The 22,323-nt window shown below is 42.1% G+C and overlaps 2 protein-coding genes across 9 annotated transcripts in view; one reads left to right on the plus strand and one right to left on the minus strand.

Moving 5' to 3' along the window:
* Adcy7 (adenylate cyclase 7) overlaps positions 1-4,048 on the plus strand; it is a 58,690-nt gene extending 54,642 nt beyond the window's left edge. For all 8 annotated transcript variants that reach the window (XM_045151374.1, XM_045151384.1, XM_045151385.1 and 5 more), the window contains 4 exons: positions 658-762; positions 1,003-1,117; positions 1,665-1,789; positions 1,970-4,048. In XM_045151374.1, coding sequence (XP_045007309.1) covers positions 658-762; positions 1,003-1,117; positions 1,665-1,789; positions 1,970-2,116 — 492 coding nt within the window. In that variant the 3' untranslated portion in view covers positions 2,117-4,048. The remainder of the gene's footprint in view (positions 1-657; positions 763-1,002; positions 1,118-1,664; positions 1,790-1,969) is intronic.
* A 2,167-nt stretch (positions 4,049-6,215) lies between these two features.
* Positions 6,216-22,323, minus strand: part of Brd7 (bromodomain containing 7) — a 54,641-nt gene continuing 38,533 nt past the window's right edge. The window contains exons 9-17 of the mRNA XM_045141863.1: positions 20,409-20,484; positions 18,142-18,249; positions 17,327-17,462; positions 11,658-11,769; positions 9,487-9,543; positions 7,746-7,857; positions 7,324-7,467; positions 6,902-7,045; positions 6,216-6,454 (exon numbers count right to left, since the gene is read on the minus strand). Coding sequence (XP_044997798.1) covers positions 6,399-6,454; positions 6,902-7,045; positions 7,324-7,467; positions 7,746-7,857; positions 9,487-9,543; positions 11,658-11,769; positions 17,327-17,462; positions 18,142-18,249; positions 20,409-20,484 — 945 coding nt within the window. The 3' untranslated portion in view covers positions 6,216-6,398. The remainder of the gene's footprint in view (positions 6,455-6,901; positions 7,046-7,323; positions 7,468-7,745; positions 7,858-9,486; positions 9,544-11,657; positions 11,770-17,326; positions 17,463-18,141; positions 18,250-20,408; positions 20,485-22,323) is intronic.

Raw genomic sequence — 22,323 nt, forward strand, 5'->3', positions numbered from 1 at the left:
GTAAGAAAAACCAGCAGATATGCAAAGCACAAGGCGGTCCTCTAACTTGAACCTTATTTATTACATGAAATACTAAAGAATATATATTGTTTTTTCAAAAAGCTTTTTACTACTTGATACTTAATGGGTACACCAGGACCTCTTCACATTACAAATGAACTTAAGAAGCATGTGCCATTTTGTGCATCTGGTTTTAAGTGGCTACTGGGGAATTGAACCTGGGCCCTTAGGCTTTGCAAGCAACTGCCTTTAGCTGCAGAGCCATCTCCCCAGCCCAACACATTCATTTTTACTGACTTATTCATCAAATCTTTCATTAAATCCCTGCTGGGCATGTGTTAAGAGTACATTTAGGTGCTTCCAAAACAGTCTCGATTCAGGCTCAGCCCATGCCCCTTCCATCACAGGAAGTCAGTATGGGCTAAACTCTGCTGAAGACACTAACCCACCTCTGGGTAGATGAGACTGGAGTTTGCTCTTTTAAAAGGATGACAGTGCAGAGAAAGGAGGGGACCAGGGCTGTGTGTACCGTGCTTAGTCGTGAGCTCAAGTGGGAAGGCCGGGTGTGAGACAAGGCTGCATGGCGCACGGAAGAGGGAGGAGGCCTCCCTTTCTCATTCCCAGCACAGGGCTGCAGTGGCCTTCCTTGTCCTTCAGCTGCTACTCAAGCCCAAGTTCAGTGGCGTGGAAAAGATCAAGACCATTGGCAGCACCTACATGGCAGCAGCAGGGCTCAGTGTCCCCTCGGGGCATGAGAACCAGGTACTCCAGTGACAGGAAAAGCAACAGGCAGTGCCCGGCCCTGTCACCTTTCCATTGAAAGGGGACACCCCCAATCCTGTCCTGTGTGCACGAGGGGGACAGAGCAGAGGCCTTGTGTGGCTCAGCTCGAAGTCTCCGTGGGAATAGGGAGCCTGTCCTTATGGGATGTGGGTACCCCTGGGCCCAGGGTCAAGGCTATGTGGAGACATGGGCCGGGACCGTGTGGTCTGTGTCCTGCAGGACTTAGAGCGGCAGCATGTGCACATTGGTGTCTTGGTGGAGTTCAGCATGGCCCTGATGAGCAAGCTGGACGGCATCAACAGGCATTCCTTCAACTCCTTCCGCCTCCGAGTCGGTGAGGCCCAGGGGAAGCCCCCCTGCAGGCAGGCAGACCTCCCTCAGTTATAGGGCAAGGTGGGGTGTCTTGGGCCTTCTGCTGTGAGGAGACTGGCTGCTCTATCATTATTCCGACTTCCTTCGTAAACTGTTCATGGAGTTACCTTTGGAAAACTTAAGGATATTTAACTACAGAAACTGCAGCACCAAAACCATGGTAGCAAATAGGTGAACTTAAAATACAGAGCAACCAGCCACTGTTAGCCTAAAGGGTTGGCACCTGAAGCTTATTTATTTTTTTAAGGGAGACTGGCAGATACAGGGCAGGGGAAGAGCTAATATCAAACTCCAATTTCCTGAGTCCTGGAGTGTGAACCAGAGCTGGCTAGCTAGGGCATACCTTCCTCACCTCGGTGGAATGGATCTCATCATGTAGAGAGAGGGAAGCAGTTCCAAGGGCACTGATACCCCAACTTCCGCCTTATCCCTTTCTGTGGTTGGATGGTGGACCCTGTGGGCCCTCCTTAGTGCTGCTATCAATGGCTAACTGTAAACACCATCTTCAGGGATCAACCACGGGCCTGTGATTGCTGGAGTGATTGGGGCACGCAAGCCTCAGTATGACATCTGGGGAAACACAGTCAATGTTGCCAGCCGCATGGAGAGTACTGGAGAACTTGGGAAAATCCAGGTAAAAGCCCACTGGGGAACATGTGACTGAGCGGGGAAAGGCCTTCCAAGAAGAACTGGCCCCTCCATCACTTGGCCATTACTCTCCTAGAGAAAGTCAATATGCTTGCTGCGTGTTGGCCAATCTGTCCACACCCATAGCAGTGTTCCTTTCTGAAGACAAGATTTTTCTTCTGTTCAGGTTACAGAAGAGACGTGCACAATTCTCCAGAGACTAGGATATTCTTGTGAGTGCCGAGGGCTGATCAACGTCAAAGGCAAAGGCGAGCTGCGGACTTACTTTGTATGCACAGACACGGCCAAGTTTCAAGGACTAGGGCTGAACTGAGTGTGTCTGGTGGTCAATTTCCTTCCCAGTGAGCCAAGGAGAATAGCGCTGTTTCAGTAACAGACGGCTGTGCGCGGCTTCATTTGGACTTGCACTAGAGGATGGCTCAGACACGTGCACCAGATAACTGCTTGAAGCAGCCACAAAGCTGTGACAGAGGTGGCAGCCCACATGTGTACGGTTCCAGGCTAGCTGCAAGATCACTGTGACCTTGAGGACTTTGTACTGGGTGCTGTGGAGGTGGCCTTAGTGTACAACCAAGACAGACATCCACCCGGTTGCCTTGTGACCAGCATACAAGAGGACCAAACCTTTCCAGGCTACAAGAGAATCAATCAGGTTGTCTGGGATGGATCGGAGTCTTGGGATGCTCAGTTTCTCATGTAGCCATTCTGGCTAGTGGAATTGAAAAGGTTGTTCCCATCAGTAAATAGAGAAAAATTTCTAATTGACACCTGTTATTTCTGGCCATATTGGCAGGTTTTAATGGACATGTTATTAATGGGCTTTTGTCCTAAGATTTCTTAGACACTAGACAAAAACCTTTCCCCTCTAGTGTATTGTAAATAGGGCTGTCTAGTGTCATCTGGGAGCCTGGTTGTTAGGAGCTGAGGAATGTGGTACACAGCAAGAGGAAAGGAGCAGCAAGGCCTTGGCTTTGAATCAGGCAGCTTTGATGCAAGCCCCCTAGAACTAGGTTCAAGTGAACCCAAAGCCTAGAAATAAGGTACAACCTTCCCCCACGATGCATGCCTTTTGTGGTTTTGTTTTGAGGACTGTGTCAGTCCAGGCTGGTCTCAATACTCCTGCCTCAGTCTCTAGAGTGGTGAGATCACAGGTGTGCATTACATGCCTGGCTTCTTATCTTCCTCCTAGTGGGAAAGAGTTGAGTTTGCACTGAGGGCTTAGACAACGTTGGTAGTTCTGGTCCTTTCTTAAATCTTCCCAACTGACTCTGCACAGCTTTCAAAGCAGAAAGAAGTACTGGGTAGTAGGAGTGTGTGTTGAGGATCCTGGCCTGGGAAGCCAGCCCACAAATGCTAAATTGTTCTCATCTAAATGAGCCAAGGAGAAAACCAGCTTAGTGAGATGGTGTCTGACTGCTTCAGCTGTGCATGGAGCAAGCAGCCAAGCATTGTATGCAATTGGGACCAGTACACATGTATTATAAACCCTTGCTATGCAAAGAAACTTACGGCAAAATGCTGGTAACTGAAAGAAGCCTTACTCATGTTGCCTTTTAAACACATCTTATCACATAGGGCCAGTTTTAGGTGGGCACTGTATTGAAACCTGTGCCCTCAACAGGTAGTAATGGCCAGAGCTTCCCAGTAGGCCGTCTCCTGGAGAGTCAGGAAGGTTCCTACTGCTGACATGACACAGCAGTATATGAGTCTGAAGGAGACACATTTCTACTTTTCCAACATCCAGGTTACTTTTTTTTCTTCAGCAACCAAAATCCTAGCTGGACGTTTACTTTGTAAGTTCATGTTCAGGCCATAGAGTATAACTGACTGTAAAAATCACTTGGAGTTCTATTTTTATAAACCTGTTTTTGAATTACCAAGCAATTTCTTCACAGGTGTCATTTTGTTTTACCACAGGAACAAGCATTTACTTCCTAACAAGACGTTCTCTGTGGGTAAAGAATTTGCTTTAAATTTCCACTGTGGCTTTCAACAGAAAATCATACCAGAAGTTTTTTGGCTTATGAAAGGAAATTTCCTGACAAACAATGGTTATCCCATGGTATACTTCCATGTATGTTAACAGGCCAATGACCTGTATGTTTAAGATGGTGCATGTAAATAAGTAGGGCTTGTTCTGTATGTCGAGTATTTATAAGTCTGTAGCATTAGAATGTTTTGCATCATTTTCATAAATTATCAATGCTTTTTTTTTACATTAAAGCAGTAATTTAGAAAACCTGAATGTCCTAAGGTGTTTTGAACTGAAGTATCTTCTTGGTCCTTAAGAATTTATATGTGCTAAGTAGGATTTAACAGTGAAGAATGGGTCACTGCCTAAATTATATGTATATTATATTACTATTTTTTGAGAGAGGGTCTCATGTTGTCAAGGCTGGCCTTGACTTTGCTATGTAGTAAAAGATGACCTTGAATTTCCTCTTTGGAAGTGACTTTCCTGCCCATGAACACAAAATCCCTGCGTCTCTAATGCCACTCAAGCTTCCTTCTGCCCACAGCAGTCAGTGTACCTAGAAGTCATCAACCTTGAACTTCTGATCCTCCTGTGTTTACCCCGAGTGTCGGCATTACAGGCGTGTGCTGCCGTGTCTCACTTGTATAGTACTAGGGATGGAACCCAGGGCCCTGTACATAATAGGCAGGCACTCTCCAACTGTGCCACGCCCTCAGCCTCCAAATTGTTTTAGATATTAAAATCAGCTTCTAGCATAATATTCTAGGTAAGTTGAAAATATTCTATTTGTAAGCACAGAGAGAGAGAGGGGGGGGGGAGGGGGGGAGGAAGAGAGAGGACAGAATGGGCACACCAGAGCCTCCAGACGCTGTACATGAACTCGACACGTGTCACTAAGTACATCTGGCTTTATGTGGGTACTGGGGAATCAAATCTGGGTCTTCAGGCTTTTCAGGCAAGCGCCTTAACTGCTGAGCCATCTCTTCAGCCCTCTAGGTAGGTAGGTTTTAAAAAGAGGTCACCTTAAAATTTTTTCAAAGCATTTTTATGAGAGAAAGAAGAGAAAGAGGGAATGTATGAATGGATGGCCATGCCAGGGCCTCTTGCCACTTTTGCAAATGCACTCCAGATGCATGCACCACTTTGTGCATCTGGCTCTACATGGGTACTGGGGAATTGAATTTGGGCTGGCAGGCTTTGCAAGCAAGCACTGTTAACCACTGAGCATCTCTTTTCCTTGACCTTCCTTGCTCTCCTGTTCAATGTTAGTTTCAAGTGGAAAATAAGCATGAAATGGCTTCCTCTCTGGGTATTTTGCAGATGTGCTCTGTTCAATGAGCTAGGTCAAATGCCACCTGAAATTTGATTTTCTTTTATATTTATTTATTTTTTGTTTTTTTGGAGGTTGGGTCTTGCTCTAGTCCAGGCTGACCTGGAATTCACTATGTAGTCTCAGAGTGGCCTAGAACTCACAGTGATCCTATCTTTGCCTGCCGTGTGCTGGGATTAAAGGTATGTGCTACCACGCCTGGTTGAAATTTTATTTTTTGAGGCAGATTCTCACTGCTCTAGAACTTACTTTGTAGCCCAGGCTGGCTGTGAACTTACCATAATCCTGCTACAGCCTTCCAAGTATTGACAGTAAAGTCATGAGCCATCAGGCCCAGCTTACCTTTAATCTTTAACAGGTAACATTCTGACTCAGATTTAGAAAAATCAACATTCACATCAGCTCAGTGACTGACAATAGGAGGGGGGCATGTCTCATGGTCTTCTGGTTTACTTGACAATGGTGTATCAGATAAATGAAAAAGCTGTTAGTTTAGAGGCACAGCTGCCGCATAGGGAACCTTTGAGAAACAGTGACTGGACGCCACTTTCCTTTAAGCTTGCTAACTCTGGTGTTTTCAAGGATGATTTAGTTCATCTTATTTGGCTTCTTTTGTTACAGTTTCAAATAACCAAAAAATGAACAAAAGCACTCAACATGTATAGTGCTATGACTGTCCTAGCCCTTTATTTTCTGGTGAATGGGGGAAGGGAAGCCTCTAACTACATGCAATGAGGATGTCATTGCCATCAGAATCAGAACTAGTAAATCCCAAGTGAGCGTTTTCATGGCATGATGCTGGGAGACCTCTCTGAACAGGGCTACCTTTACAGGGCTAGGCCTTGCTAAGTCCAACCAGCATCAATTAGTCTGAAAGACCATAAGGATGGTCACAGCTACTCACCTAGACCACTTTCTGAGTGAGTCATCTAGGATGAGATCTTCTAAGTCCAGAGCTTTCTGGTTACAATTTCTTTAATGTAGTGTGGTAAATGTGAAAAACAGGGAATTTCATTTATTTTAGAGTTAAGGAAAATGTTGTCTTGTGTTGTTTAGATACAGGTCAGGAGAGGTCAAAGGATAACTTGGACACAAATAATACTTCTCTCAGAGTTCCAGGTTCAGCTTTATTACTTAGTAGAAACCCAATCTCTGGAACATTAAAATAAACTGTTCCAAAGTTTAATTAAAAACACAATTTACAAATAGTTAATATCTCCAGAAAAGCATTTCCAAGTTCAGAATGGAAAAAAATATGTACATAATATATACTCAAATACCAGGTCAGCTTCAGCTCCCACCAGGCCCACATTCAGCAACATCACTCTTCTTAGGTTCTTCAAACTCTGAAGAAAGAAGACACAACTCAGCATTTTGTCATTCAGTAAGAAAGGGCACACAAAGATGAAGCTAGTACTCAGAAAAATCACTGCAGACAGCGCTTTGTGCCACACTCAGCAAGAGCACCTTTACCTTGTAGTGCTGCCACTGGCTGGGAGCCTTCCTCCCACACCCGCCTCCCCCATCACCACAGATGAACACACTTAGATGCTTTCTCTGTAAGAGGACGCATGAGCACCCCTGACATTAGGTTGTCACTGCAGCTTTTTGGGAAACTATCAATTTTTAATTCTTCAGACAAGATGGAAAGAAAAAAGTAGCTTTGTACTTTAAAAAGACATGAAGATGCCATGATAAAACCTATTACTGCTATCATAACCTCCAAAACTATTAAAAGAAAAATAGGCAAAACCTCTCAAATGTTATGCCTCCCAGTGGCCTAGAGAACATACCTTCAGTCAAATCTACGAAGCTGTTTCCCACGACGGGGGAAGGAATGGAAATCCCCATTGCTTTTCGAACTCCATACATGCTCACAATATCACCTGGAGTCACTTGCTGTGCAAGTTCTTTAAGGTTATTGGTCACTTGTTCAGCTAGGAAAGAAAATAGTTCCAGGTCCCAAATTATCCTTTGTGTGTGTGCATGTACTTGTGTGTATTTACTTATTTATTTAGGGTAGTCCTGGCTGGCCTTGAACTCATGGGTGGCTTCTTGCCTAAGACGTTAGCCTATAGAGGGGCTAGAATGGAACTGCAGACATGTGATATGCTACCTAGGTAATTGGCATGGTGTGAACTTCAGTAACTTTACAGTGCTGCTGCTTGTTGGGAACCTTTCTTTTATGTCCCCCCATCACTACAGGTGAACATACCAAGGTGCATCTCTCTGTAAGAGGGACCCAAGAGACAGATCATATTGGGAGGAGGCCTGGTGCTCAGCCGCTCGTTCTGTGCCTCCTGGAGCTCCCTGAGCAATCTTGTGGTCTCGTCAAGCTTTCTCTGGAACACCTCAGCCTCTGTGTGGTAAGAAGACAACATTGAAGAGAACAAAGGTTTCCTGTGTTTTATGTGTGGCAAGCCAAGTCCCACACTCCAGGCTTGGCTATATACTGGCTGGCCTCCTTTTCTCCAATGAGACCATCCTGAGCAGTCATACTCTTCTTCTTTTTTACTATCGATTGGCCAAGATTTTCCTGTGGCCAACACGAAGTGTTAACCAGTGCTGATAGGGCAGCTAGTCTTAACTGCCTGTACTGTGCAATGCTACCAGTAACCTGTAGTCCAAGATCCTCACCTTCTGAGTCAAACACCTCAACCGGAATGCCAAAGCTTGTTACTGCTTTCAGTGCCGTGAGCCTGTCTTGAGTGCTAGACTCCAAACGCCCTGCTGGCTCTACTTCTGTAATCTGTTTCAAGAGACAGGAATAGGGACAGGGACGGGGTGGTGGGAAAGAAATTATTACTTGAACTCACTAAGCTGCTAATAGTATAATGGCTCGTGCTTACAGGCAAAGCTATTCTACCTATTTATTTTACAGTCATAATTTTTTTTTTTTTTTGGTTTTTTGAGGTAGGGTCTCATTCTAGCCCAGGCTGACCTGGAATTCACTATGGAGTCTCAGGGTGGCCTCGAATTCACGGCAATCCTCCTACCTCTGCCTCCCAAGTGCTGGGATTAAAGGCGTGCGCCACCACGTCCGGCTCACAGTCATAATTTTGATGACACTTAAAACACCTTCCAAGAACACTTAAAATGCTATTCTCCAATCTTGGCAAACAGTGGCCATAATCCCACGCTCCTCTGTCACATAATGACATTTATGTAGTATGCATCACTTGCTTCATATGGCAAGCATTCTGAAGTTGAAGTATTAAGAGCTTGTCACTACCTAAACTGTGAAGCGCTTTTGGTGAATATGACAATGCCTGTATTTTGGAGGTTTGAGGGCAAATGTTTCAGCCCTGTCAGTTCATACTTGTTTCTACAGATGTGGAGCATTAGTGGGTTCCTGTATCTCCTCCAGGCCCTAAACATAGGCCATCACGGAAGAACAAAATTTTCAGAAGGGTGGGGTGGTGTTTTTGGAATCATAAAACTTGAAGTTTCTATCATCAAAATGATTCTAACTAATCAAAAGTTCTTGGTTCCATTTCTACTTGAGAACTCCTCTCTAGGCTCAATTAGAACACCTGACCTCTGTACTTATACCTAGACTGAAGAGTGTGCAGCACAGGAAAATTCTAACTATGAACTTGGGCACCAGCATGTATTCATGGCTCACCATTTCAGCTGGATCCTGACAGTATTACTCAGTCTTTTCCCTGGAAAGTTTCATGTTTATGACAAGTAAAACTAATTTGGTATCACAGTCAGATCTCAGAGTTCCAGGCACTCACTTCCATCAATATCTCAAACCACACTTGTCACATTCGAAAGTGGATGTGACTTCTTTCCCTGTCAAAAGTGGGTGGCCCTTTCCCCTGTGTATCATATACAAGCTACTATTACCCTATCAACTACCTTATATACCAGGTCATGTCAACTTTTCATGGGATCTTTTGCCTTAGCAAGTCCCCCTTTTTTTTTTTTTTAATCTTCTAGAATAAAATTTCAGCTTAGCGCCGCACAGAAGACTTCACTGGGCTCCTACCTACACAGCTTTTCCATCTGCCTTCCTCTCCCCTGGGACCCTGGGCCACATGCTTGCTGGGCCCACTGAGTACATACCTTGTTCTTTTAGATCACTGGGTTCTACCTGTGTCAGATGCCTGGCCCTGCTTGCTGTTCACACAGCTCCCTAGTGTAGTGAGGGCCCCTTCCTGGTGCACACGCCCTGGGCAGTTACAGTGTGGTTAACAGCTATGGGCTCCTTCTTCACATGCTTCCTTATTGCACAAGCTCCTTCTAATCTCCCAGGGCAAAAATGAGACCTTTGTACAGGTCATACCAAAGAGATAGCTTAATTTATTTTAAAATAAAACTTGATCATTTAGGTCTTTTTAGTTTATTCATTTAAAGAATAAAATATAACCACCTCCATTTCTTTTGCTTGGTCAAGTGTTCTGGTCTGGCCGTCATCTTCAGGCAATGACTATAAGAAAAAAACTTTTTATAAAAACAAACCAACACCAATATCAAAACAGAAAACTGTTAGCTTTGGTAATGGGAAAAATAACAGAGACTTAGAATATAACCTTTTAAATGGCAATGAATTCAATGCAATTATTAGCATTTTGTTTCTTCTGAGTTGCTGGTAATGCTAAGATCCCTGCCTGATCAAAAAGCACTACATGGTAGTTTGGTGTCATATGCCTGCAAACCTAGCACCTTGAGGCTGAGCTGGGAGTCATGAGTTCGAGACCTACATGGCAACATAGTAAGACCTTGCCTAAAAAAAGCCACTAAAAAGTTATACATGGGCTGGAGAGATGGCTTTGCAGTTAAGGTGCTTGCATGCAAAGCCAAAGGACCCAGGTTCGATTCCCCAGGACCCACGTAAGCCAGATACACAAGGTGGCACATATGTATGAAGTTCTTTGCAGCAGCTAGAGGCCCTGGCATGCCCATTCTCTTTCTATTTGCCTCTCTCTCAATCAAAATAAATAAATAAATAAATAAAGTTATACATATGTTTAAGATAGTTAGTGAATAACTGAATCCACAAAAGTCTTTTCAACAAGTTAAGTCTCTGACAAGGAGAGACAAAAAGGAACTCTAGAGACTAGTGGGCATTAACCTATGTTCTCTGACAGTAGAAGATTAACAAATTATGTCAACACTGCAGAAATGTGGATGCTTCTCACAATTCTACTCGTTAGAATAACGTACACATAAACAGGCAAATGTATTGTAGACATCAATAAACATGCTATCTTTCTTGAAAGTTTATATTGCAATTCAGCTAATTCCTAACTTTTTTTTTAAAAAAGCCATTAACTCTTGTCTTACGTTGTAGGATGAATACAGACGAGGAATTGCTAGATCAAAGGGCAGATCACATCTTAAAATACACTGCCATAGTCACCAACTAAACAATTCAATTTCAGTTAATAATTACTATGAATTAGCTGAAGGACGATACAGTACACACACTTTTGAAATGATGTAAAGTTTAGTATTTTTTTAAGGTCAAATGAGAAAAAGTAATTCATTTGCTAGGATTTTAAACCACTGGCCACAGACCAGCATTACTGGCAAGTCACCCAATGAACAATCTTTGTACGTGCAGCTGTGGAAAATGGGAGACACTGCAGTCACAGCACCATTAAGAACTAAAAATAAACAAAAAAGGCTTGGAGGGATGGCTTAGTGGTTAAGGCATTTGCCTGCAAAGCCAAAGGACCCAGGTTAGACAGATGCACAAAGGGGCAAACACGTCTGGAGTTCGTTTGTAGCAGCTGGAGGCCCTCGCACACCCATTCACTCTCTGTCAAATAAATAAATAAAAATATTTTTTAAAAAGTGTTAAAAAAAAAGATGTTGGGCATAGTGGCACATGGCTTTAATTCCAGCACTCAGGAGGCACAGACAGAAGGCTCATTGAGAGTCTGAGGCCAGCCTGGGACCATAGAGTGAATTCTAGGTTAGCCTAGGCTACAGTGAGACCCTATGTCAATAAACCAAAAAAAGAGTTATGACTTCCAAGAGATACAGGCCCCTCTAAGTATGGAGAAAAGAATGTTCTGGAGTTCAGCTCTCTTCTAAACCAAAAGAAACATTTTCTGGTTCAAGTCTTTAAGACTGAACTATTGTAGATTATGAACTGTCTTGAAGTGGAGTTATTTTACAAGTGTTGATAAAAGATAGCAACAAGGATGTTTTTATTCTACTTTCTAATGGAGTTTCCTACCATGGTGCTATCACTACAAAGAAAGGAACATTCCCTCTCATGTTAGTCAGCTTTGTTTCTAGCTAATGAGCAAAATTTTCCTTTTCACCAGGATACACATCACCCACTGACTTGAGTTCTGAACTATTTTTGACTCCTACAGTCCCAACAGCAAGAGGATGGCAATCTTCTGGCCCACATAGATCTTGGTAATAAGTTACTCCTTTCCATTCATTGTCCTCCACCCAGGCTGGGCTGTCCTTTCAGGGGAATGAAGTTCAGTTGTCATACTGGGTAATCTTTGGTTTCATAACCCTGAATGACTAATGCTTCTGAGCCACTTACAAATTGCCTTGTTTCTTTAGTAGCATTCTTACCATTTCCAACTCCTGCAGGGTCCTGGAATGCCCTCCTTTTGTTAAAACATCCAGTAAACTATCTGCCATAACATATGGATAATCTTGGCATGTGGCCAAAAACTCGTGGATGCTGAAAGAGAGTTGGGAAAGTCACTTCTATGAAGTCAATTCCATGGTTTAGTCCCCATTCCAGCTATTTCCATTAAGATTCCTTTGGTTTATATAACATGATAAAAAGTTCTGTTAAGAAGCAGCACTGTCTTTACATATTTACCTATGATAAATTATCGTCATTAGATAATTAAACATCAAGAATGATGTAAAAATGAAATGTTCATAAGGACCCTCCAAAGAAAAATAATTTTTTTGTTTTGTTTTGGTTTTTCGAGATAGGGTCTCACTTTAGCTCACGCTGACCTGGAATTCACTATGTAGTCTCAGGGTGGCCTTGAACTCATGACGATCCTCCTACCTCTGCCTCCTGAGTGCTGGGATTAAAGGTGTGTGTCACCATACCTAGCCTTTTGTTTACTTTTAGAAGTTTTTTTTAAAGGAATATTTTGTTAGAGAGACAGACAGAGAGAATGGTGTGCCAAGTCCTGTAGCCACTGAAAATCAACTCCTGATGCATTCACCACCTTGTGCATCTGGCTTACATGGGTATTGGGCAACTGAACTTGGGTTCTTAGGCTTTTCAGGAAAGCGCCTTAACTGCTATGCTATTTCTCCAGCCCTGAAGTAACTTCTTGTATTCTATTTGACTACAATGGGAAAAAGGCTAGAAATCAACAGCAAGAAAACTCATGGAGGTTAAACAAACACTAAATAATGATAGGTCATTGAGGAAATTAAATCATTCCTGAAACTGAATGAAAATAGGACATTGGATTGGAGAGATGGCTTAGCAGTTAAGGCACTTGCTTGCAAAGCCGAATGACCCAGGTTTGATTCCCCACGACCACAGAAGCCAGATGTACAAGGTGGCACATAGGTTTGGAGTTTGTTTGCAGTGGCTGAAGGCCCTGGTTTACCCATTCTCTCTATCTCAAATAAATAAAATAAAAATAAAAAAGTAAATTAAAAAAAAAGAAATTACCCCCCCCCACCAAAGAAAATATGACATACTAAAACACAAAGCCAAAGGATCCTGGTTCAATTCTCCAGGACCACATAAGCCAGATGCTCAATGGGGTGCATGCACTGGAGTTCGTTTGCAGTGTAGGAGGCCCTGGTATGCCCTTTCTCTCAAATAAATAAATATTAAAAAATATTTAAAAAATCTTTCCAATGAAAATAAACCAGGCCCAGGTAGTTTCACTGTAGAATTCTACTATACCTTTAAGGAACTAACACAATTATTTTTGTTTTTTTGAGGCAGGGTCTCACTCTAGCCCAGGCTGGCCTAGAATTCACTATGTAGTCTTAGGTTGGCCTCGAACTCATGGCAATCCTCCTACCTCTGCCTCCCAAGTGTTAGGATTAAAGGCGTGCACCACCACACCCAGCTCTGACACAATTCTTAAAATTAGTCCACAAAATAGAAAAGGAAGCAATACTTCCAAACTTTTTATGAAGCCAGTATTACATTGACACCACAATAGTATAAAAGACAACAAAAACTACAAACCAGTCTCCCTGATGAACAGACATAAAAATTGCCAATAAAATACCTGCGAACTGGATTAAAAAATTAGAGGCAGGAGAGATGGCTTAGCGGTTAAGGTGCTTTCTGGCAAAGCCAAAGGACCCAGGTTCGATTCCCCATTACTCATGAAAACCCAGATGCACAAGGTGACATATGTGTCTAGAGTTTTTTTTGCAGTGGCTGGAGGTCCTGGCATGCCCATTCACAGATAAATAAAAGTAAATATTAATCCGCAGAGGTAAGAGGATTGCTGTGAGTTCAAGGCCACCCTGAGTCTACATAGTGAATTCCAGGTTAGCCTGGGCTAGAGCGAGATCCTACCTCAAAAAACTAAAACAAAACAAACAAAAAACCAAAATAACAACCACAAAAAGAATATGAAGTTCAGATGTTGTTACTCTGGGAACCCCTCAGGTGACCTCTTCCTGCAATGCCTCATGAACAGGCTTAAAGGGTGATACCATGCTTTAAGGAGCATTAATGTAAATCCCCCCATGCAGAAATTAATTACTATCTCATCTGCCAGCGGTGAAGGGAGACTCTTGGGGTTCATCTGTGAAACTCGATCTGTATTTCTAACCATGCAAAAAATTCAACTCCAAAAAAACCTAAACATAAAATCTGAAGCTCTAAAACTGCTAAAGGAAAAAGTAGAGCAAATGCTTGGAGATAACAGGCATAGGTAAGGACTCTCTGAGTAAGATGCTAGTCACTGAGGCAATAAGGTAAATGAAAGACACATGGTACCTCATGGAATTAGAAAGCTTTACACAGTAAAGGAGGCAGTTAATGGACTCAAGAAGCAGCCTACACAATGAGAGATCTTTGCCAGCTACACATTCAACAAAGGATTAATATTCAGAATATACAAAGAACTCAAAAAACTAAACAAACCAATTAAAAAAAGAAATAAACCAAGTTTTTAAAAGAAATACAAATGGCAAATAAATATTCTAAAGAGTGCTCATTATTCTTAACCATCAGAGAAATGGAATTAAAACAACTTTGAATTTCTATCTCACCCTACTAGAATGGTTTTCATCAGCACATGACAGCAAATGCTGAAAAAGGGAAACCCTTATTCACTGCTGGTGGAATGTAACTGCTGTAGCCACTATGGAAATTAGTATGGAGGTTTTTCAAAAGATAACAACAAAACAAACCAGCACCATCACAATAAAAAACACTGTGAGGCCAGGCATAGTGGTGCATGCCTTTAATTCCAGCACTTGGGAGGCACAGGTAGGAGGATTGCAGTGAGTTTGATATCAGCCTGAGACTACATAGTGAATTCCAGGCCAAGCTGGGCTAGAGTGAAAACCTACCTCGAAAAATGAAAAACAAAACAAAACCCACTATGAACAAACTGCCCTATGATCTACATAACTCCACAGCTTACTATGGAGATACCTGCACTTGCATGTTTTGTGCTGTTTTTTTTTTATTTTTATTTTTAAAAATTTTTATTTATTTATTTGAGAGCGACAGACAGAGAGAAAGACAGATAGAGGGAGACAGAGAGAATGGGCACGCCAGGGCTTCCAGCCTCTGCAAACGAACTCCAGACGCGTGCGCCCCCTTGTGCATCTGGCTAACGTGGGACCTGGGAACCAAGCCTCGAACCGGGGTCCTTAGGCTTCACAGGCAAGCGCTTAAGGGCTAAGCCATCTCTCCAGCCCTCGTGCTGTTTTATTCACAATATAGTAAAGGAATGAAATCAACCTAGATGGATTTTCATTCAGTTGTAAAGAGAAACAAAGTTATGAAATTTGCAGGAAAGTAGATTAAAGTAAGGTAACCCAGGCTAAGAAAGGCAAACACAGCATGTTATTTTCTTACTCATTTGTGGATCCTAGCTTCTAATTTTAATGTGTGCACGTCTGTGAGAGTTTATGTTGAGCATAAGAAGTGAGAAAGAGGCCTATGACATGGAACAAAAAAAGGTTTTAAGGGTGGGGGAAGGGGATTACTGAGGGTGATATGTTTAAGCAGGGAGGGTGAGCAGGGTGAGAAGGAAATAGGAGAGAATGTTGGAAGGGAGGAAACCAAAATGACATATTCAAAAAGTTTTAAGGAAATCTCATACATGGTAAAGGCTAATTAAGAAAATAAATTTAAGTCAAGAAAAAAATGTATCAGCAATTGCTTACAGATCTCCATTGCTTAAACCAGCTAGGTTGTCTGAGTTCTAATTCAAAAAGTTTAACCTTTTCTTTCCATTTTTTTTTTTTTGAGAGAGAGGAGGGAGGGAGGGAGACAGAGAGAGAGAATAGGCATGTCAGGACCTTCAGCCTGCTGTGAACGAACACCAGACGTGTGTCCCCTTGTGGCACATGTGCAACATTGTGTGCTTGTGTCACTGTGCATCTGGTGACATGGGACCTAGAGATGTGAACATGAATTCTTAGGTTTTGCAGGCATGAGCCTTAACTGCTAAGCCATCTCTCCAGCCCACTTTCCTAATTTTTGTCTCTTCTTTGGAGATTGGCCAAAATCCTAAGTATGCTGGCCTTGACACTCTTTTTTCATTCATTAAAGCAAAAGATGTGTTATTTAAAAAGGGTGAAAACGCCCCAAGTGTTAGAGTAAGTACACTTAAGAGTTTAGTAGGCACTCAAAGAAGGGGGGGGGGCAGACTTATACTTTTTGAGTTAGAACTCAGAAAAGTGGGCAGACTCCATGATAAGCTGTAAACCACTGCCCTATTATCATAAAAAAAAAATCTCCTTTCTTTACCAAAGAGTTTGAATGTAGTACTCTATGTTAGTGGATAAAACTGCCACCGGAATCCGTATGTTATTAAATGAGAACCCTAGAATAAGAAGTGGAATTATCTCCCTATGGGTTGTTAGGGATTCCCTCGAAGCCCAAAACAGTATAGGCAATTGTTGGTTGCCCACCAGAGCTCGATAATAAAAGCCTATTGTCAAAGACACTACATGCTGTGGCCTATGACATAGAGAAAGCTAACTGGAATTATGGCTCGCCCTTATAATACCAGAATGTGCTACGAGAGGGCCAAGGAAGAACCATCAACAGTTTTGGTAAGCTGTGAACCCTGGACTTGAGACTACCGATAGACTAGGCAAGATGTGCCTACTCATGTAAAAGTGGCAGGTTTGTTACAGAGGAGACCAACTGTTCCACAAGAGGGAATAAATATCAAACTGCCTTCTAAATAACTATGTTTATGCACATAGATTATTGGTGTGGTCAACTTTTATTAGAGAAGCTTCTTTTTACAGTGGACAGCAGTAACTTCACAGTCTCATATATGGAAAATGAAATGAGAGTAAGTGACAAATGGATGCTAAGGCATAAATGGGACATCTTTATCATACCCTCCACTAAGGCTGAGGGAACACTGTGGAAGAGGGGAGAAAACAATGTGAGAACTGGAGGAGGGGGAGTGGTATAGAATACTGACTTCTGGGAATAACATGGCCACTGCACTCATGAACTCAGGGGAGCTGTGACAACCTGCACAAAATCTGTTCATGATTAGGCCTTCCACATCCTGTTCTGCACAGGAGAGAATCTCACGAAGCCCTATCCCTCCCTTAGGATCCTATGTAGTTAATAGTTATTGGGGGAGGAAGAGAAATATTCAGTGGTGTAGCCACTGATAAGACACCCATGTGCCTGAAAATGACCCCTTAACCATGCTCTTGTAAGCAATCCTAATGTAAGTACCTGGGTCATCTAAAAAACCACAAGATATGAAAGCATTAGTGGTACTAGCTGGGAAGAGAAAGGGGACCAAGGGGAGATAAGAGAGGGTAACAAGAAAGTAAATATGATCAAAATACATTCTACTATGCGTGAAAATGTCATAATGAAACTAATGTATAATTACTATATACTAGTAAAAAAAATCGGTAAGAAAATATTGCAAATACCAATATCAGGGAAGATATGTTCTTTCTAAAAATCTACTGAATACATTTTCTACCATGTGGATAACCTTGTCAGTCTATCTACAAATCACATATTATACATTGATACGTTGAAAGTGTGTTCAGAATATCAACTGGTGACTCACCTGAAATTGCTTGGATGGTCAGAGTCTTCCCCATAGGTTGAATATATTAAATCAGAATCATCTTTGCTGATATTTGCAAATGTGGAGTCATAATGTGGGGCATAAGAACTATAGGGTCCATAATTCAAGTATAACACTGTTGAAAAAAATTAAATACTATAGTACCATTTAAAATTTTGTTAATCTCCTTTCTAGCTTTATTAAAAACCATTCTTTTCTAACTTTATTACTTCACTGACTAGTACATACACTTAAGAGACATTTTCCCTCAAACAGGAGCAATCATTCTTTGCATACTCAGGGTCTGCTTCCAGCCCCTCCATGCCTTGAAAACTCATAAATCCAAGGACACTGAAGTTGCTAACATAAAATGGCATGGAATTTATATAAAATCTACATATATGCTCCAGCATACTTTAAATAACCTCAAAAGGTGACTTCTAATACCTAATGAAACATAAATAACTGTTACACTTCCTTATTTAAGGAATAAGAAAAAAAGACTGTCATTTCTGTCCCAAGTATTTTATCTGTTTGGTTAGGTATGTTGATGGAAGAGTTCATTGATACAGAAGGCTGATTGCACACTTATGAAATAGCAACTCAGTGAATTAGTCCCATAATGGAGAGAAGAAAAACTTATCTTGTATACTAATATCTGACTTCTCAATTTCTTTTGAAGTTATAAAATAACTGCTACTGCAAAAATACCACCAAGAAAGCTAGTAAGTAAAGCAGTGAGTGGTAATTATACTTCCTTTCCCTACCTCCCTGAAACAGAGAGAAGAGAAAAAATAGCTATGCAGGAGCCTCACCTGGGGTTACTTTGTTCCTTTTATCTTCTTTGAACCCCTGCAAAGTATTCACTCCAGACTGAAGTCTTCCAGTTGTCATTCCCAGTCTTACAGGGCAGTAGCCTGGTTCTGAGACATAAAACCAAGTACAATGAAGAAGGCATGCATGGAAATGAACCACAGGGTACTCTGCCAAGTGCTTTTGTGTTATCACATTATCTACAGGACATGAAGGAGGTTGGATAGCCTTTTATTCATTTATAAGATAAGAACATCTGAGTTTAGAAAGGCAGGAAGGTGGCCAGGAACAAAATCCTAGATCTTTTCATTGCTCTACTGCTTTGTTCTTTATCATGTTATACTTTACTTAGAAGTAATACTTTTTATTAAAAATAATCTGCCCTCCTAAAGTAGACTGTAACCCCCGGAGGCTGCGCAAGAAGATCCTTTAGTTTGAGGCCAGCCTGGGCTATGCCTCAAATACCAACCAACCAGGCAACTTTTAAGTGTTAAGATGATGGAGGTAGGGCTAGCTAGGGAAATGGCTCAGTGTTAAGAATACTTGCTGTGCAAGCCTGTAACCCTAGCACTGAATGGACTAGAGATAGGATAGCTGGAACTCGATGAGCAACCAGTATAGCTGAAAAACTGTGAGTTCCAGGTTCATTAAAGAGAAAAGGTGGGAAAAACAATAAAGGAAGATGCCTGATGTCTTCCTCTGCTTGTGCACATAGGCCATGTACATCTGTAATTACACATCATATGCCACATGTACACATATATATACACATACCATAAACAAAACCAAACCAAACCCCCAGCCAAGTAGGTAAACCATTTGAAAAGTTAGCCAAAAGTAAGAAGAATAACTGGACTAAAGATAATTAAGAACTCAATGCATTAAAGATAAATTAATGTTTATGACTAGCTTTTTTTTTTTTTTTTTTCCACGCTAGCCCAGGCTGACCTGGAATTCTCCACTGTAGTCTCAGGGTGGCCTCGAACTTATGGCTGTCCTTCTATTTCTGTTTCCCTGGCATGGCTGCCAGGAAGGGAGAGAAAACTAACCCGTCTGTGGACCCAAGAATGTTGCTGCCAGTTCCAAAGAGAGAAAATGCCCAACTCTCCAATAAGCATATTTTTATTGCAATATAAAATATACTTTAAAAATGTGGGCTGAAAGCCAGGTGTGGTGGCACAAGCATTTAATCCCAGCACTTGGGAGGCAGAGGTAGGAGGATCACTGTGAGTTCAAGGCTACCCTGAGACTCTGTAGTGAATTCCAGGTCAGCATGGGCTAGAGTGAGACCCTACCTTGAAAACCAAACCAAAATAACAACAACAAAAAAAAAGTGGGCTGGAATGGGTCTGTGGTTGAAGATATTTGCTTGCAAAGCCTAGTGGCCAAGGTTTGATACCCAGGTACCCATGTAAAACCAGATGCACAAAATGACATATGTGCAAATATACGTAACCATCTGGGCTGGGGAAATTGCTCAGTGGTTAAAGTCACTTACTTTCAAAGCCTGTCAGCACACATTCAATTCCTCAGTACCCATTTAAAGCCAGGTGTACAAAGCGGCACATATGTCTGGAATTCTTCTGCAGTTACAAGAGGACTTGGTGTGCCCACCTTTGTTCTTAATTGAAGGCCCAACTGGGAAACTTAATGAGATACTCTTTCAAAATTAAAAAAAAAAAAGTAAAAAGGAGAGCTAGTCATGTTGCTCAGGGGTAGAGTGCTTACCTAGCACAAATGAGGCCCCACGTTCAATTTTAAGTACTGGGAAGGTGGTGGCAGGGAAGAGAGACCTTACTGAACCAGGGATGAATCCATGCATGCACTGAAACTCAAAATGACATAAGCAAAAATCATGAGGTGGGCATCTGAGAGGGAAAAGGATGGAATCATGAGAAATGTGGTCTCTACCAATATCCAACAGAGAGGGGGTTTTCCCTCTAAAAAAAGTCTTGGTTTTCATAGTACCATTACTGGCAAATGGGCTAAAACCACAGGGGATGAGTGTCATGAGAGCACCTGTAAGAAACTTCAAATATCTATGGTAGAACTTTCCTCCTGCCGTATAAATGGTGAACAGTCCGAAGTCTGGTTTCCCAGTTGGTACTGTTTTCTCCACCAGGTGTGTGAAGTCGAGAGGCAGGGCACAATACACTTAAACCATATTCCCAATAGTGTGGTGTTTAGTCACATTAACAAAAAGTGTGACACAAGATCACTGCTCTTTGCAAATAGCACAATGTTCATGCAGTCTCGTCTGGGGCCTTACCTCCTACAACAGGGTCCGCAGGATGTAGAAGTCCCAATGTTGTTGTGCCGTCTGGTTTTCTTCTTTCAAATTCACACTGAAATGACCCAAATACTCAAGCTCTATACATTTTGCATACACAAGCTGAAATCATAGGCTACCATCGTTAAACTCAAAACAATGACTTTCCGAGACATCTCCTTGTCTAGAGATGCTGACTGGATAAAAGAATGTATTTATAAGGCGCTAGAGAGATGGCTCAGTAGTTAAAAGTGCTTCCTTGGAAAGCCTGACTGCCCAGGTTCAATTCCCTAGGATCCATGTAAAGCCAGACACACAAAGCGGAGCATGTGTCTATAGAATTCGTTTGTGGTGTCAAAAGGACTAGCCTGCCCAATTCCACCTCCCTGCTTCTCTCTCAAATAAATAAAAATCTTTTTTGAAAAAATATTTTATTATTTATTTAACAGAGAAAGAGGGAGAGAAAGAGAATGGGCATGCCAGGGCTTCTAGCCACTGCAAATGAACTCCAGATGTGTGCATCCCTTTGTGCATCTGGATAATGTGGGTCCTAGGGAATTGAACCAGGATCCTTTGGCTTTGCAAGCAAACACCTTAACCACTAAGCCATCCCTCCAGCCCTAAAATTTTTTTTTAAAGAGAGAAATGGAAGATAAGAGCATCTAGTTTTCCCAACTATCAAAAGAGACCACAGACCAGAGTATGGGAGTGACTTATCTAAAGTCATGTAAAAGTCCACTTGATTTTAAAACCAATGTGCTTAACAACATGATTTGAGGTAGGGTCTCACTCTAGCCCAGGCTGGTCTTGAACTCACTGCAACCTTATCTCAGCCTTGTGAGTGAGTGCTGGGACTAAATGCGTGTCATTACACCAAGCTCTATGCATCTGTTTTCTCTTTTTTGTAAGTAATTTATTTGCAAGGAGAAAAAGAAAGTGAATGAGAATGGGTGAACTAGGGCCTCTAGCCACTGCAAATGAACTCAACACATATGCCACTTGTACATCTGGCTTTACATGGGTACTGGGGAATTGAACTTGTGTCATTAGGCTTTGCAGACAAGCACCTTAACCACGGAGCCATCTCTCCAGCCCTCTAAGTGTCTTTTTCTATAAACTTAAAATAAAGCCTACTGCCATATATAGCAGTGTATACCTACCATCTCAGCATTTGGGAGGCTGAGGCAATTAGGTTGTGAGTTCAAGGCTAGCCTGAGCTACATAACAAGACTGTCTCAAAAAACATAAAAAGAGGGCTGGAGAGATGGCTTAGTGGCGGTTATGGCACTTGCCTGCGAAACCTCAGGACCTATGTTCAACTCTCCAGGTCCCACATAAGTCAGATGCACAAGGTGGCGCATGTGTTTGGAGTTTGACTACAGTGGCTGGAGGCCCTGGCACGCCAATTCACAAAAGAGAACTAAGGAAGGAAGGGTATGGTGGTGCCCTCCTTTAATTCCAGCACGTGGGAAGCTAAAGTAGGAGGATCTCCATTAGTCTGAGGCTAGCCTGGGCCAGAGTTCTACGTCAGTCTGGGCTAGAGTGAGACCCTGCCCAAAAACAATATAAAACCGAAAAAACAAAACAAAAAATAAACAAGGCTATGGTATTCACTTTCTAGTTTTTAGAACACACCAACTTCATTGAACAGAGCAGCACTGGGGCTGCAGAGATGGCTTAGTAGTTAAGGCGCTTGCCTATAAAGCCTAAGGATCCAGGTTTGATTTCCCAGTACCAACATAAAGCCAGATGCACAAGGTGGTATATGCATCTGGAGTTTGTTTGCAGTGACTAGAAACTCTGGCACACCTGTTCTATTGGCCTCTTTCTCTTTCTCAAGTAAAAATAAATAAATAGGGCTGGAGAGAAAGCTTAGCTGTTAAGGTGCTTGCCTGTAAAGCCAAATGAGCCTAGT

The sequence above is a fragment of the Jaculus jaculus genome, chromosome 1 (assembly GCF_020740685.1).
Source record: "Jaculus jaculus isolate mJacJac1 chromosome 1, mJacJac1.mat.Y.cur, whole genome shotgun sequence".
NCBI classification, from domain to species: Eukaryota; Metazoa; Chordata; class Mammalia; order Rodentia; family Dipodidae; genus Jaculus; species Jaculus jaculus.